Source organism: Carassius gibelio, chromosome A18 (genome assembly GCF_023724105.1).
Source record: "Carassius gibelio isolate Cgi1373 ecotype wild population from Czech Republic chromosome A18, carGib1.2-hapl.c, whole genome shotgun sequence".
Classification (NCBI taxonomy): Eukaryota; Metazoa; Chordata; class Actinopteri; order Cypriniformes; family Cyprinidae; genus Carassius; species Carassius gibelio.
The window spans coordinates 13,315,698-13,334,333 of record NC_068388.1 but is presented as its reverse complement, the minus strand read 5'-3'; the positions used below and the strand labels follow the sequence as shown (position 1 = coordinate 13,334,333).

The following is an 18,636-nucleotide window of genomic DNA, read 5'->3' as shown; positions in this document are numbered from 1 at the left end:
ATTGCATTTGAAAACACATGAGACGCAGTGAAAAGGAATAAACCTCCACAAATTCGTAACGTGTTTTCTAAAAGTTTAAACTGTTTTAACTTTCCTTGGCTTTCTATACATCTCTTGTGTGACACACGAGTGCAGCAATCGTATTTTTTTCCATTAAAAAAATTAGCTGAATATGCATTCTGTGTGAATGGCTTAGTTTCGGTTTTAACCTAATCAAGATCTTCGAAGCATTGAGCTGCTATATTTCTCTAATATTTTGAATGAATAACGCAGCAGTGGCACATGTGCTTGACTACCAAAACATTAAAATGCAACAATGTCACTTACATTATCATCACCGCATCTCGCGCACCACTTCATCATGCTCCCTGATGCACACCTACCATTCAACTGTACAATTTTTGCATTCAAATGTATTTTGACTAAGAATTTTTTTTATTCACAATCTCCTCATCACAGCAGGCACAGCACTCATGTTTGTCTGCGTCACTATAGCATGTTCATAGCATGTGCTTATATCGTGCGCTATATCAAACATTTCTTCTATCGATATCGATGGAGTACCATCGATAAATATTGATGCCAATTTATCACCAATCTATAATCAAACAAAAAGTTTATATTTATGTTTGTATATGACAGATTTATACATTTCCAGAATTTCCAATTAATTCCCAAAAATTCCTGTAAATCCCTGGTAAGTTTCAAACTTGGAATATTCAGAAATTCCCAAAATGAAGTTTCCTTGGAAAGTTTTTGGAAAATTACAGGAAATTTACCAGATATTTTTGCAAGTAACATTTTATTTATTCAACAAGGCCAATTTTTACTCACATTTGGCAAGTGATCATTTTGGACTTTTGGACAGGAACTAATGGCAGCATACTACTCCAAATGTAACAGGCATAATGAACCCAAAATAATGAGCAAAAGACTGCATTATGTGTTTTTGTACAGCTCATGTCACACAGTGACAATATGAACATCCATTTTTCTGCAAGAGCATAATGCAAAACATTAACATGTGTATGCAGGTCACATTGAACTTGGGAGAGGAAATTAATAAGAGCAAAATAATGCAAGAAACAAATACTGACCTTTGACCTATGCACTTCTCCATCATCATCCTCTCCTCCGACACCCAGGATCTTGCGTGTCTTGAGTCGACTCACCAGATCGGTCTGACTGTGTTTCTTCATCAGAGGTGGATGAGGTTTAGCAGCCATTCCAAAAGTCTGAAGAGGAGTAGCGGGAGCAAGATCAGATCTGATTTGTCACTACATGTTCACACACGTACTGTTCGCAACACACACTTCTGTGCACTGGGAATGGAGTTTTCATTCTTCTAGTTATTCTAATGAGACAAGATCTTTACAATGCACAATCTTCAAGAGTACCAGGCTGTCCTGACATACCAGTGATCCCCCAATGAGGCAGCAGGTTATTTAAAGGAACCAATTATATTTTGTTCTCAAAAAGGCAGCAAAAAAACATCACATGAGACAAAATCAGTCTTGACAAGCTCCTAAGTTGTAAATTTCCAGTCAAACTGGGACATGCTTCTATGAGAGAACTTGGATCTGAATGTCCTGGCATGTGGACACAAGCCACTGTGACTTTATATCTAGCATCTGTGTCCTTCTTTCTTTTGTCTGCAATGTAATTTTACTGTTATTTGGACATAACGTCTCAAAATTGTGACATGTTAGGCCTTCAAATAGGCTGGTTCTTTGGACACAAGTGTTTTCTTCAATACTGCCGCTCCCTACACACTGAGTGCGCAGTTTGCGTAGGGCACCAGCTCACGGGGGGGGGCACTGTCCCAGTTGCTCAAAAAAAAAGGGGGGGCGGTGGGACGACGCACCATTCCCCTATCCATGTTCGCAACCGCTCGCACCTCATGTTTGTGGCTGAATGCAAATGATCATAATTGATGGATGGATATCTATGCCTGTGAAAAGACACCTGCAATCCGGCACACAAAAAAGAAAATGAAAGACAGAAAAAAAAACTGGCATAAAGTTGGCTTGACATATGATGTACAATATTCGCAAATTTAGGTACCATTTCTAAAGTTACATGTTATATTGGTATAAACTTTTCTAACGTCAATAGCATTTGAGAATGACTTAACAGTCATAAAAACAAACTGTTAATTTCGGTGTCAACTATAATGCACACCTTTTACATTTTTTATAATTATTAAAATAAACTGTAATCATATAATAATTATGCTACTTTTTCACAACCGAATGGGCTTAAATTCATATTTAAAGCTCAATAGCATTTGAGGAGAATGACTAACAGTCAAAAAATAACTGTAATGTGTTCATTTAGGTGTCAACTACAATGCACACCTTACACATTTAAAAAAAAATATTAAAATAAATGGTAAATCATTTGTTAAAGGTAAAAATGAAGCCTGTGTATCACTTTCAGGCACATTCATAATCCTGGGAAACTTTTTTGGCTGTTGACGTTAATAACAAGTTTTAATGTCAGAAATATTTTCACCATCCAACGCATCTAATATTCTCTCTGACTTTCCACGCTCCCTTCCAAAAATTAGCCATGGTTTTAATAATAACACCAAAAATCTTGGTTCTTGTAGCCATGATAACTGCTAATTAGCCATAGTTTTGTTTCTTCAATTCATAATTTATAAAAAATTATTATGATCTTTTTGTTTGTTGGTTATAAAAACAGACCTAAGCCATCAGTAGCCTTTAAAATGACTTAAAATGCATTATGCAAAAAAACAATGAGGCAACAATGATTGGTTAAGAACACTGTTAAAATACATAATGTAGGCTAATACAAAAGAAACAATTCATGTACATGTTATTACAAATGCCTGCAGGGAGCCAAAGGGTAATTGCTGCTGTAACACTAACAGGAGAATCAAATCCTTGTTTAGGTTATAGGCCAAACATTTAGTTCAAATATTCATTTATTCTTTCATTTTTTTGGCCAGCTTTTTGCTATAGATGGCACTGCCTTTATAATATCTTCGACAAAAAACATGTGGACATCACAACCCTTAAAAAAAAGAAACCATGGTTTTATTATAGTAAAACTCCTTAATTTATATAATCAATTAGACAACTGTATTAATGAAGTCATAGCCATAAGTAGTTGTCGAGAGATACACTTGTAATTTGTAAACAACATTTATTTATTTACATTTTTATTTAAGTAAAGTTCTATTTTTACCCATATAGTAGTTTTTTATAATATTTGAGGAAGGGGGCTCAACAATACAATCCTGCTTAGGGCACCCATTTGGCCAGCAGCGGCCCTGGTTGTCTTATTGGAAAAAGGATATTTGAATGTCAGAACTTAGACAGAACTATAGTTTTTACTGCTTGGCCTCGGGAATATGATCTCTCAGGTGAATGACAAAGGTCCGGGGCACCTGCAAGTATAAAAGGACTGTCTTTCAGTGTGTGTGCTGAAGTCACCTGGTTTGGTGTACTAAGTACAGACGGTAGGTGCTCCCTCAGCAGAGGGAGAGAGAGGTTCTGAGTTACAATCGATGAGGAAGAGGATGAAATACGTCTGAGGCTCCAGCACGACTGAGCCGGGAGAAGTTCAGAAAGCTGCAAGAACAAAAAAGAAGGGCAGACTTTAAAAGGACAGCATCATCAATGAGCTCTTCAAACGGCAAGATGTAGTAGTCTACCAAAAAAGAGAAGTAGTATTCATTTCAGTATTAATAAAAATGTAATTAGACAAGCAGATTTTTAAAACAGAAAATGTTGAATTAAATTATACATGATGCATAAATTAATTAATTAATCAAGCACTGCAACAAATTTCAATAATTTTTGCTCGGTTCAGACCACACCATTTTAGCCTGATTTGCTTGACGTAGGGTTTCGTGGGGATTCGTGAACAACAATGGGCTTCAGGAGGAAAGATTCCATCGTTTCAGCTCATGTAGTGAGTCATAGTGGACTGCATCTGAGATGCTTCACGACATCATGACAGAGAGACTAGCAGGTTTAAAGGGTTAGTTCACCCAAATATTAAAATTGTCATTAATGACTCACCCTCATGTCGTTCCAAACCCGTAAGACCTCCATTCATCTTCAGAACACGGTTTAAGATATTTTAGATTTAGTCTGAGAGCTTTCTGTCCCTCCATTGAAAATGTATTTGAACTCAGAGGGAGTGTCAGCCACGTTAAAAAAAGTTAACAGCTTAAGTCATTTGTGGATTAATGCGTATTGGAGATGCGAACCATTTCAAACGTTTCAGTTCGATTTGGTGAACTGGTTCAAGAAGATCCGGTTACATTGAGTGATTCGTTCTCTAACCGGATATCACTACACTGAAGTGAACGCGCTCACAACAGACCCGGAAGAGAAGACAATGCTGGATAAAATCGTAGTTTTTGCTATTTTTGGACCAAAATGTATTTTCGATGATTAAAAAATTCTGACCCTTTTTTGATGTCACATGGACTACTTTTAAGATGTTTTTATTACCTTTCTGGACATGGACAGTATATATATATTTATATAATTTTTTTTATTGTGCATTTTTTTTCTCTACCCGCAAAAACTATTCCAAAATGTGTTAGAGCATCAATATTTGTGTTATTATCAAGCAACAAATTATTATAATTGATATCAGGATTTAAAAAACATAAAAAGTTTGGTGCTAACTCTTGGTAAGAGGAGTACTAGCTTTGCGCTGCCATATTTATAAGCATATAAATGTATAATCTGTTAAGCGTGTAAATCTAAATTAAATTAATGAGCACATATTCTCTTTTATAAGTGTGCTCTGCTGCCGTCAGCATCAACTTTAGTAAGCAGTTCACAGTTTGATCATGTCCTACTGATTACTAACGAATGATCACACAGCAAGACACTGCACTGCTTCTAAATACGGTGCTGCTCATAACTGATAGCATTACACTCTACAGGCAAAGGGCAGCAGAATTGTTAAACATGGTCATCTGTCACCTTGTGGTGATACATTGCACATAAAGACTTTGAATCCACAACAAGTGTCACACTAATGCTGCCAACTGTGCTGAACTGGTGATGCCTGTGAATCATTACTTCCTTTACTGAGCGATTCAGCCCGTGTGTGACTTTACCATCCTAGATAAGAGGCAGGCTATGGGGAATTCTTCAATCAATGTGCTGCAAATCGCACATATGAGCCAGGCGAAGCAATGCAAAAACATTGTTCCAATGCGTTTCTTGACAAGGCTGCTGGAGTGATGCTGATGCAGTTGCCTAGCAACCCAACAGATTGCGCATTTGGCACCCTCCCTCGTTATTGAAAGTATATATTCTGTGATGAGGCTCTGTTCATCTTGACGTCTCACCCCATCGCTACCTGTCAAGCGGTCAAATCACGCCTTTGATGCAATTTAAAGATCTCACAGCCATGTGTGAGTTTTATCGCCTGGTTTTGTCGGGTTGAAAGCTCCATGTGATGACATTTTAAAATGAAGCTACTATGTATAGAATTCTGAAGCAATTGACATGGAAGGAAGAAGAAAAGGCTTCATTGTTCATTACAAAAATCCCAAACCGGTTTCTAGGCTACAGAATTCAGCCTTAAGGTTGGGAGTTTATAAGGGGGAATAAAATATTAACAGATTTTTTTAAACAGCAACACACTGTGACTGTGAGAAAAACAGACAAGTGTGAGATTGTGTGAGTGAACGAAAGAAATTCAGCTGAAGGACAGAAACATTTCCCCTTAGCATCTCTGTCTTGGGATATTAAATATGTATACAACCCCTAGTCTGAATATGTCAATGGAAATAATCATGGTAGCGCACGATCTGAGAGGAATTTTATAATTGTACTCACGCCATAGACAGATTCATCAATAATCCTGGAGAACTCTTGTTATAAATAAATAACAAACAATATTAGAACTGCCAGTCAAGCTGAATGAATGAAAGTAGTACGCAATCATAATTAGCATCAGTTATCCCTGTGGTGTTACATATAATTGCTTGTGTAATTCTGAGTCAAATAATCTTCCACAGCCCTTGCATCTTATAAATATGTCTAATACAATAAGACAAGTGCCATTTCCTGTACAGTCATATAAGTAAATTACTGCAAGTAATTTATCTTGAAGTAATATAGATAATATATAGCTATATAACTAGATATAATTATATCGATAAAGGTATTGGAAACAAATAGTGCATGATGACACATCTTAAAAAGGAATTTTTACAAATGATGAAAGCAATTTAGAACATCCAATAAAAAAAGAGAAATTGGTGCCAAAATGGATTAAAATATATATATTAAATAAAACTAAAACAAATAAATAAAATACATGAATAAGCAAACAAAACAAAAAAAAATAAATGAAATAATAATAATAATAATAATAATAATAATAATAATAATAAATAAACTAATAAAAAATAAATGAAAAAATAATTTAAAATAAACAAATAATTTTTTACTGCTGATATTAACATGCATCTCTATGGAAGCCCGTTCCCGCCACAGTTGAGAAAAAAATATTCTGTAAGTCATAAGTCAGTCATCAAACTTTCTCATAATTATGGCTTAGTATCTCATTATATTGAGAAATTTTCTCATAATATTGACTAAGTTTCTTATAATAACAACTTAGTTTCTCATAATAATGAGAAACTTTCTTGTAATAATGACTTAGTATCTCGTTATATTGAGAAACTTTCTTGTAATAATGAGAAAATGTCTTGTTATAATGACTTAGTTACTCATAATAATGAATTAGTTTTTCGTAATAATGAGAAATTTCTCATAATAATGACTTAGTCTCTCAAAATAATAAGAAACTTTCTCTTAATAATGAGAAACTTCCTCGAAACATTGACTTAATCCAAAAATATATATAAAATCATCTGTTGGTCAAAGCCATGCAGGAACACTGCTAATTGGATAAGCGTTGCTGTTTCATGTTGCATTCATATTTTGGGTCCACCTGTATAAACAATATGGATGTTCATTCATTTCTGTACTGAATTTGGTTAAATCTGTCTTTGTACTTCAAGCCACATTAATCATTTTTCACATTAAGAGTTTCTCCTGCAAGAAGTGGGACGCCGAAGACCAAGAGGTTGCCGTGGTAATGAACAATGATGCTTTGTGCTTTTGAAACGAGATGGCTTAATGTATGAACATTGTATGCAAGTGATGCATGCAAGGGACAGCTAATAAAACTAATAAATAAACATTTATAAAATAAGTTTATATATGTAATGTCTTTCATTTCTTCATAAAATGCCTGGATTTCTTAACTGAGATATTAGTCTGGAATGTTTGAAGCCATAACTATCTGGCAGAGTAACACTGTTGCAAATAAACGAAAGACTACATACAGATAATTTATCTGAAACATTAGTTAATGACAGATCAAAGCATCATACATTTTAGATTACAGAACAAGCAATGTTTGCGGTGTTCCTGCATGGCTTTGACCAACATATGTCGCTAGCGTGCCGTCACTCTTGCGTTGTGCATGCGTCGATTAAGATTTTCTTGTTGGATTAAGTCATTATTTCAACTAAGTCATTATTAGGAGAACGTTTCTCAATGTAACGAGATACTAAGTCATAATTATGACAAAGTTTTGCATTATTATGACTTACAGATCATATTTTTCTCAGCTGTGGCGTGAACGGGCTTCCATACGTCTCAAATATGCCTCCAGAGCACACTTGTAATTGGATTCCACTGAGGGAATCTCAATCTCAAAGTATGCTGTTCTGTTGGATTTGTGGCTTAGTGGCTTGACACTCAAATATAATCCATTTTAAGAAAAGTGATTAGATGATCAGAGCATGGCTGAATTGAAAGTGCACACCATAGGCTAAACGGTGTAAGTCACCCACAACATCATCTTAATTAAAAAGACCTTTCTCTAAGGGCAGCCTAAATGCACTTCATAAACAATATAATTGAAATCGCATTTTAACAAATAGCTACAACCTTATGTACTGTTGCTGGTCCATTAGTCCTAAACACTGAGAACACGGCATGGTGCTTTTATTTCCCGAAAGCATCTGTCATAGTTATGCCGCTGATGTGGGTGTTTAGTGTTGCAAATGCATCTCTCTCATTCCTCAGTGAGCTTGTGTTCTCCATTAACATTACAGCTGATATGATTTGTAGTTAAGATTACAAGCCCATGCTGGAGGTCTGGACATTTTCAACCACTAGCGTCAAGCTAGTAGAGTTGACAGGGTTGATGCTGGTTGACGCAAACCACAAACATTTTAATATTTGTAATTTTATATAATATATATTATTTTTATTTGTTCCTGCTTCTTTTTAGAGGATCTTAAAAGCATGAATATTTGAATTTTTCCATGTCTGTTGCCTCGCAATTAAACTTCACGGTATTTTGGTGCAAATTCATTATACACTTGGTAATACGGCTGATATACTCACATTAATAGCATTTCAATGAGTTTTTTTTTGTTAAGCCATTTCTGTTAAGAATTACAAATCTGGCAATGTGTTACAGCAGCTCAACTCGTCACTGGTTGTCCAATGTAAAATCTGAGCAAAACCATGTTGTAACCACTGCTATAGATGATCGTCAGATTACACCCTGTTTGTGTCAAAGTCCATCAGGTTATTGATGCCATCATTTCAAACACAGGCTGGGACAGAAGTTCTCAAACCTGATGCCATACTTAAGTCAAGCTGCTTTTCAGTTTAACAGGAAAACAGAAGAAAACGCATTTGACCTCATTGAAATTACACAAAAGGAACTTCTAACATCATGAGACTGGGGCCTTCAGATCATCTTGTTTCTTAGTATCAGCACTGAAGAGCTCCTTGTATGGTTACTGATACACGGTATGAATTTCTCTCAGTTCTCTCAGCAAGATATTTCATCGCTAGACTCCTGTTAAATATGGACTGCTGGATGAAATGTAAAAACATTTTGGTTAAAAATAAACAATGGGATTAATATAAATAATGATGTGCTCAGTTTACAGTTCTGTGCAAAAGTTACAGTCGTGGACATTTATCAACTAAAGGTATGCAATTAATTTTTCAATGACACACAAAAAGCATATTTTACTCTGTATTTACACTGCAGTCTTGGCTTGTCATGTCACTCTCTTGGACTGAATAAACTTGCACAGCTAGTGCAGCTGCTGAAGAGACCTACTTAAACAAACTCCACACCTGTTCAATCTCTCAACTCCATCTCTCTCTATGCATCCGTCCATTGGATGTACAAGTGCATCAGCCACTTATGGTTTTGGTTGTTATAGTTAACTTGACTAAATATTTACATACATACAGATTCTTTATTTATTATGATTATGCCAATAACTGATTTAGCAGTGATGCCTACTTTCTCAGGATTATATCTGCCTCCATTTTCAATGCATTCTGTGAAATCTTTGAATATAACTACATAAACTAGACCTGTAGAATCAAATATCTTTACACACATTTTTGTAAAGGTAAATTTTGGAGGCAACTCTCTGCCAAGCACAACAACAACTTTAATGTTAATGTTAAGAAATACTTTTTGCATACACACTCATAAGTGGGGCATAACCCTAAGGTACAATAGCTACAAAGTAGATCTTCATACCATATTTACCCATAAACGGTACATATTAGTGCCTCAAACGTACACATCAATACTTTAAAAGTACATGTTAATACATAAAGTCTGACTGTTCTGTACCTTTATTCAGAGTTTACCAAAAGAGCTATGCAATTTTGCATGTATAATTGTAAATAAAACCCTATATAATTGTCATTAAAAACCCACTTATATGAGGTATATAAGGGCACAATTTACCCATTATTTTTAGATATGAATTTCAAGCCCTACTACAGCAGAACAGCTAATAACAAGCCATTACTAGGCTGGTGGAACAGATTTGCACAAGTTACCCTATAAAAAGCTACAGTCTCTTGATTACTTTTTAGCAATCAGAGCTTTGCTAATGAAGAAAGCATGGATTTTATAAATTATGTAATCCTAACTTGCACTGATTTCATAATCATATAGTGCAGATGAACTTAATGAACTGAAGGGTGATTCCTTCTACTTCGACCTGCATTTCCCACAGTTGCTGTGTCAGGACAGCCATGATGGGTTCTGAAGATTTGTGCTTGAGGAGCTTTCCTGCACTTGTCAATTTACACCATTTCACGGTCTGTCACAAGAGCTTACTGTGAGTCACAGGCCAAAAAAAGTAGAACGCACTTGTTGATGCACCCAGCTGAGACACGGCAGAGCTCAGCAGCAAACACAACCTATATTTACACAGAAATACAACCAAGAGAGAATAAGTGGCACTATGTTGTGTTGGTACACCTGCACAACTAAATATTTTACAGGCAGAAAGTAAACAATAAATGAATAATACAATTAGATATCAAAACCAGCTGGATAATGCAACTGTTTCAATTCCTTGTTTAGCTTAAAATGATGTGTCCAGCTTCTGGCTGTTCTCTACATTGAAACTCTATTGTTTTCTAAAATGCTGGATGGTTTTCATACTCTTAGGCCTTGTTTATATTCACTTTGGGTAATTAGATCACAAGTGGTCAGTCAAAACCAACTGACGTTTACAGCGGATACTGGCGTGCATCTCAAATATGTTTCTTGGGATTTCAATGGGGAAGATCTCTGATTGGGATCACTTAACACATCAGCAGATAAATAATACAAGAACAATTTTAAATAAATGAAAAAACAAACAAAAGTAGATGGTGGGGAGTTTGAATGATAAATTAAACGCGAAGATTAAATTACATTTTGTCCAATAAATGAAATATTAAACACTAATAAAAGCTAAAAATTAGTCATTTTGAAATATTAAATCTACAGTAGATTAGGTTTTTTTTTAAGGCATTACAACATTAAAGAGACACTCCACCCCAAATAAATATTATTTTTCATTAATCTTCGTTAATGTTGTTTCAAACCCGTAAAATCTTTGTTTGTCTTCGGAACACAATTAAGATATTTTGGATGAAAACTGGGAGGCTTGTGACTGTCCCATTAACTGCCAAGTAAACTGGGTAAACTTTTACGGGTTTGGAAACGACATGAGGGTAAGTGATTAATGACAAAATTTTCATTGTGGGGTGGAGTATCCCTTTAAACAGAGTATGAAAAAAGAAAATAATTCAGAGATTAGCTAAAGACTACTTTTGATTAAATTTAAAGATGAACTTGTGGACCAATTCAATAGAATAGTGACCCAAAAAGAGTAATTCTTACAAGAATTTGAGTATTTTAGTGTTCCTTGTGTGCCTTGAACTGCTAACAGAACTGAAAGTCATGAAAATCCTTTGTTTTCAGTTGTTGTTGTTTTCAGCCTTAGAGAGATAACAGTGCTGTTAAATGAACATGCATCTACTTCAAGAAAAGAATATTGGAAATTCTGAAATTGTGAATTATTTGTTACGTAAACACTTTATAATAACTGCACACTATTAATCATTAATTAAGCATTAGTAAACAGATAATTCATAATTTATAAAGCATTAATATACAGTAATAAGCAGTTTATAAATACAGATATAAATGCTTTATTCTTGATTTAAAAGCATATCTATAATGTGTTTAATAATTGTATTTTCATACTTTATTCATGATCAATTTATCATTTCTCAATGAAGTATAGCATTATTTACAAACCAGTTATTTAGGAGTTGCCAGTGATTCATAAGATCACAAGAAATGTAGTAAATTCAGGTAGTTACAAAGCATTTAGTAGTGGTCAGTTAACTAGTTATGTGAGCTCATCTAAAGTGAGGACTAGTTATGCCTTGTAAAGCATTTATAAAGGATATTTAAAGGCTCAGTTATCTTCTAAACAAAAAACAGAAACAAACACAACACAGTGATACAGAACATATAAATATTAACAGCCTTTAAATCTTATTTGTAAAAGCTTTACAAGGCATAAATAGTCCTCACTTTAGAGCTCACAAAAATAGTTAACTAACAACTACATTTGTTTTATAACTACCTGAATTAACCCTGAATTACAGTAGAAATACATGTTAATAAACCATTTATTAACACTATAAGTAACTATTACTATATGTCTGAATAAAAAGATGTATGAATGCACATTTAAATAATTTATTAACCATTTACTTACAATTTCTAAGTGATCTTATGAACCACTGACAACTCCTTAATAACTGGTGTGTAAATAATGCTATACTTAATTTAGAAATGATAAATTGATCATTAATAAAGTATGAAAAAACAATTATTAAACACATTATAGATATGCTTTTAAATCAGGTATAAAGCATTTATATCTGTATTGATAAACTGCTTATAAATGTTTATTAATGCTTTATAAATTATTAATTAACTGTTTCCTAATGCTTAAATAATGATTAATAGCATGCAGTTATTATAAAGTGTTACCCGTAAATGTAGTAGCTGATTATCTCAGCACCATCTGTGTTACATTTAGCACATGGCCTCAGCTATCAGTTGTGCACTAATTCACTTCTCACTCCCAGAAGAACGCATTGTACCTCAGCTGCCTGCATGAAGCTATATTTGTACATTGACAAAAACAAAATCAATTCAGAACATACGCAAAGTCGATCGACATCACACTGAGTCAAACTCACAGGAGATGGACGTGCTAACAAATCCAGCAGAGTCTCTTGCAGTCAGTCAACAGGTCTTGTATACAATCATCCACTGACATCAGATGTCTCCGCTTTGGCTGATAAATAATACAGAAGCTGCAGTTTGGTTTAATCAACAGACCAGCAGTACGTCCCTAAAGACATGATGACATTAGACCTCATGTTACCAGAATGTCATACTTCAGTCCACAATTTTCAGAAAATGACAAGCTGTCAGCACTGCAAGAAAGTCTAGAAAAAAAGACTTCCCCAATCTCTTGCAACAATGACATGAGACAGGACACTGCCACAATATCTCAGTGACATTTGAAATATTATCTGATAACTGGTGGATCTCAGTCTGACCAATCAATACATGCAATTTGAAGATATTAACAAGCGCATAACACCACAGACAATAAAAAAACATTGCAAAGGAAGCAACGTATACACACAAGCTATATTTAACTGAAATAAGCATGCATACAAATAAACACGGTGCCCTCTCAATTGGACTTTTATATAATAAACATAGACACTACTATGATTCATTCCACTGCAGACAGGAAACAACCCTCCAGCATTACTCAAGAGAGTCATTGAGATGTCTTTCTTTCTTTGATTAACATACTCGATGTGATGGGCCACAGTTTGACGTCAATTTGTAGACTAACCCAGGAGGCTCCTTTGGGAATTGAATGGAGGTTTAAGAATATAGGTTTTTTTGGTGTGTGAGTAAAATTAGGTCTGTGGTTCACTTTAGTCAGTTATGTACAGCTGTACCTCACAGGTGAATTCTGAAAGGGCTGAATGCCTTAAATTAAAGGGATTGTTCATTCATAAATGAAACTTCTGTCATAGTTTATATTTAAATGAAATTTCCTTTTTTGTCTTTTTTTTTTTTTAAAGACTTTTATTTTGTTAAACAAAAGAGAGAAAATCACAGGTTTGATGTGACATGAGGGAAAGAAAATGACAATTTATTGGGGCAGGGGGGGTCCTGGAGGTCTATCACTTGAAGTTGCTAATACTTTGCTAGTTACTATGTTTAGAATAGTGAATGTGTGCATTCCTGTTAAACATTCTACCTCTGACCTGTTACCAAACAATCTGTAATGTAGTCATTTTATACTGTAAATATATTTATATAGAGAAAGAGAGAGAGAGAGAGAGAGAACATATTTAAAGGTCCATTTAGTAGTTGTTTAGCTAGCATTAACATCACAGTTCTTGCCACAGTTCTCATGCAATTGATGTACTGACACCTCGATGCGGTTAGCACTATACTGCCATCTACTCACATGGTTCAGCACAATCTTCTCAGATTTTTATGTAAATTGCACAGAGTACGTTTAAGAAAGTGGTCTACACCAGTGGATCTCAACTCCGGTCCCGAGGACCCAACCCTGTTATACTAGTGTCATCCGAATAGGGCTATACTGATGTTCTCGGTATTCTGTATTTGGAATGGATTAAAAAAATGTGCAAAAAATTTGTGTATATACATATATATATGTGTGTGTGTGTGTGTGTGTATGTATGTATGTATATATGTATGTATGTATATATGTATGTATATATGTGTGTGTGTGTGTGTGTGTGTGTGTGTGTGTGTGTGTGTGTGTGTATGTATGTATATGTTTTGTTTTTTTTTCACATAAGTTAAAGTTACCAAACTAAATATAAAATTAATAAAAAAATAGACTGAGTAAAAAGGCTACATGTCACATTTTTTGTCCAACTACAAATATTTCAGCAAAATGTATACTTTAAGCACTATTCGGACGGAACTAGTTTTACAGGGGGTCGTTAGAGAAATCTGCGTTTCACAGACGTACTTGGTGATTTTAATCCCGTCCGAATCTGCCACGTCTGTGTTTTTCTCACACAACCTCTGCGATAATTCCAGAGCAAATTACCTACCGTTTTTCAGCAAACTCATTGATCCTCTGAGAAAACTAATCCCGTCCGAATGCGTATGTCTGTGATTGCCGGGGATATTTTATTTCACAACGCGTTTCCTTGTGTGTTTTGGCCAACGTGAATTGCCGTAGATGCTCTTACCGCGCAGATGTTTGATAGATTTGCTTAGCGGCAAATAAATAATAATAAAAAAATAATACAAATAATAAAATCAAGAGCAAGATCGCGTAAACTGTTAATACCGGCTGTTGTAATATCAGCATCAGGTAAGATTACTCGCGTTCATTTATGCACTCAGTTACATAATGTTTTAATTACATTTAATAAAAAAAAAAAAAAAAAGGAAAACAAGTTAAACTAAAGGAACCACACATTAACATGGTTTTAGTATTTATTGTGTAATAATACTAAGGCAATCATTCTGAATGAATGCAATGCACGCATACAGAGCGCGTGATCTCCGTGACGCCCAGATGCACAAATCAGACCCTCCCACCTCTGTAATAAACACAGAGATGTTAGTCCCGTCCGAATTGGTACATGAAAATCACAGACGTCAGTTGGTAAGAATCGAAACTCAAACGTAGTTAAGAAAACTAGTCCCGTCCGAATGGTGCTTTAGTCAGAGTTATTGTCCTCCTATTTCACTGAGCTCTGTCTGTTTCTGCCAGTCTGTTCTAAATGAAGTCTGTGGAGTTTAGCGAAGAATCACTAAAGCAAAAGCTCATGCACTTCTGACAGCAAAATGGAAATATTTACATTTACAGATGGAGAATATACCTGTAAAATGTAATTTATTCATTAAGGAAAACATCTCAAACACATTAAACAGTGAGTTTCTGTCAGCCTTACACGCAGCCTTTCTGTCAGGGCATCTAACGGGGCGAGCGCGAGACACTTTGAACTGAAACTATAAACTATAGGCTACTAGGAGAAATAAAACAGAAATTATTCAAATGCAAAACAAAAAAAAAGACGCTATGATTGGTTGAACTCTTCATCTTTTTCTGTTGCTTGTTTTGAATACTGCACGTGAACAGAGGTCTCACTAGATTTTTGTGTAGTTTAGAGTGATAAATCATACCAGCTACGTCAAAATGCGTAGCTGCCACGCAAAATGAGTACAGGTTGGCAGGTCTGGAAAATATAAACATCTGTTATTTATCAAACTTACAGGTTGTAATTCAGTGGAGCCAGCTATAGCCCAAACAAACTGGGTACTAAGCCATCTTTCAAGAGTGAGCATTTTGTGAATCCGACATTAAACTCACAGAGAGTAGAGAAGTACTCATCAGTAAAATGAAGGGAACACAAAGATTGGGGGGTTGTACTGATGTGTTACAGAGGAAAAATTTATTTTGTCCACTGGTTCTTTTTAGCCTCATCTTTTGGAAGTGAAAATAAAACATACTTTCACAGCGTAGGACACAGTGTCTTCTCAATAAGATGTTAACCAGTAACCACACAAACAAACTACAGTGTTTGAGGGCAGGTCAAGTTGTTCGGCAGCCTGCCAACGTAGAACATATGCGGGCATTACACAAATGTGTAACCCATGACATGTAGCAATCACGGAAATGGGATTCGAATTACTGAAGACTAATTTGGATAAATGTTAAAATAGATATAAAAATAAATCGATTGTATACATAAAAACAGCATGTACATGCAAAACATGTTAGTTTGTGTCAGGATCCTGCCCTGACAGTCTTGTCTGTACTGTCTTTGTTCAATGTGTCTTTGTTTATTTTGTGCCTGAGCACATGGTTGTGTCTCTTGTGTCTACCACGTGCTACTCTTGTCCCACCTCCTTGTTTTCCCTGGTCACGCCCTCTTGTTTAGTCCCCATTAGTCAGAGTGTTGTCACCTGTTTCTCATGTCTCTGTATGCTCTTATTGTGATCATTTCCCTCCTGTGTTTGCCGGTTCGTTTTGTGTGTGAGTTAGTGTCTGCTTAGCTTGCTAACTGTTCTAAACTAATAGCGGTTTTTCCTTGTCAGTTTAAGTCTGGTATTTGTTAGTTTAAGTTTATCTTGTCACTGTTTATTCTAGTCTAGTTTAAGTGTTTCTTTTTGTTTGGATCTCACTTTTAATTTGACTTAAGTTTGACTTGTTCTTTAAAGTATTTATTTTCCCCTTTAGAGTTATTTTCTTGGTTCGTCTTCCAGTTATTTCTAGAACTTTGTTTTGTATTTGTTTCTTTACCTTTTTAGTTTACTTTGGTTATTTCCCTAGTTAATCTGATTTCTAGGTCATAGCCCCTTGTCTGATTTTTGCCCTTGTATTAGTATTATTATTATTATTATTATAGTTGTTGTTGTTGTTGTTGTTCTCATGTTGTCTTAAGTCTTGTCTAGTGTTTTGTGAGTTCTGTCTGTTCCTGTCTTACCCGCTGACTTCTCCCTGGCTACTGGGTCTCCCCGCCTGGAGGTCTGACGTGTGTGGCTATACCCCTATAGTCAAGTGCCCTTGGTTCCTGGGGTTGTGGTTTGGTTCCTTGCACAGCCTCCTCTACAGTCCTGCACTCGGTTGTCACCCAGAGCCTCCCTTGGCGGTCATCACCCCAAACTGCCTGCTCCACTGTCTACCCATCTACCCAATCCTACTGTCTGGACTGTTCAAGCCACTCCCTCCTATCGTGCTTTCTTTTGTCAATAAACGTTCCTTGTTCACTCTGCATCTGGGTCCTCTCCCTCAGTAACCTTGACAGAACGAACCGGCCAAGTCAGGACCCAGCAGAATGAGTATCAAGATCCTACCCCCTGCAAATGCTCAGGAGAGACTGGCCCGCCAGCAAGGCCTGGGTGCACTTCGGCAGCAGGGGCAAGAGGTGAGGGCCTTTGCCCAATTCTTTTGGACTATGTCTAGGGGCCTTGAGTATCAGGATGCAGCCCTTAAGGATGTCTTTAACCTCTGTTTGGATGATCCACTGCCTCAGTGGGAGATGGAGCAATTGAGGATCTTGGACTTTTGGAACTTTTCCAATTATTTGCACCACCGCAAGGATTGGCAGATACTTACACCACCAGAGTCCCCCTACAGTGATCACCCCACTCTCACTCCATCGAGTCAAGTCCCTGATCATCTTTTGACTCCCACTGAGAAAAGGAGAGTGAGAAGGAGGGCAGCCAAAGCTGCTGCATCTGTCATGGAGGCCTCTGTGCTGGTTCCAGCCTCCGAATTGGCTGAGTCCCTCACAGTCACGTCTGAGTCAACCAAGTGCTCTGAAGCGGTCAAGCTCAAGGAAGTTGTGAGGGAGGTTCCCCTGTTAGCCCCTGTTCCTGTGCCAGTCAAGCCTATTTTAGTCCATTCAAAGCCAGTCAAGTCCAGTCCTGAAAATTCTGTGTCAATGTCAGTTCATGTAAGTGAAGATGTAGGTGACGTGAATGCTTACAGGCCTGGGAGACGAAAGGGTAGGAGGACCCGTGCCAGGAGAGCTAGAGACCTTAGTCTGGAGATCCCTCCTGCAGTTTCCCTGGGTGATCTCAAGTGGCCTGCTGCTTCAGTCATGACCATGGAGTCCAGTGGTGAGCAGCCAGCTCCAGAGCTCACTCCAGTGTCTGCTCCAGCCCCTGTGTCTAGCCCACAGAGGACTCCAATCGTGGTGGCCCCAGCGGGCAATTCCACAGCCCTCGAGGGAGGTCAAGAACCCACTCCCGAGTCTGTTCCAGTAGCCCCGGAGGGCAGCTCAGCAGCCCCTGAGGGCGGTCAAGAACCCACTCCCGAGTCTGTTCCAGGAGCCTCGGAGGGCAGCTCAGCAGCCCCTGAGGGCGGTCAAGAACCCACTCCCGAGTCTGTTCCAGTAGCCCCGGAGGGCAGCTCAGCAGCCCCTGAGGGCGGTCAAGAACCCACTCCCGAGTCAGTTCCAGTAGCCCCGGAGGGCAGCTCAGCAGCCCCTGAGGGCGGTCAAGAACCCACTCACGAGTCAGTTCCAGTAGCCCCGGAGGGCAGTCCAGAACCAAGTCCGGAGCCCATTCCTGCAACCCCAGGGGGCCCTCAAGAATCAGTCCCTGAGTCCATTCCTGCAGCCCTGGAGGGCAGTTCGTCCACCCGCCAGGCCACTCAAAGGTCAGTCTCTGAGCCCATTCCTG

The 18,636-nt window shown here is 37.1% G+C and overlaps 1 protein-coding gene across 3 annotated transcripts in view; it reads right to left on the bottom strand.

The window, feature by feature from the left end:
- The window catches only part of LOC127934394 (tumor protein p53-inducible protein 11), a 60,585-nt gene that overhangs the window by 17,666 nt on the left and 24,283 nt on the right, over window positions 1–18,636 (bottom strand). For 2 of the 3 annotated variants that reach the window (XM_052531762.1, XM_052531764.1), the window contains exons 2-3: window positions 3,462–3,599; window positions 1,098–1,235 (exon numbers count right to left, since the gene is read on the bottom strand). In XM_052531762.1, coding sequence (XP_052387722.1) covers window positions 1,098–1,226 — 129 coding nt within the window. In that variant the 5' untranslated portion in view covers window positions 1,227–1,235; window positions 3,462–3,599. Of the gene's footprint in view, window positions 1–1,097; window positions 1,236–3,461; window positions 3,600–12,623; window positions 12,806–18,636 lie in introns of those variants that run through there. The other variant, XM_052531763.1, reaches the window with a different exon arrangement.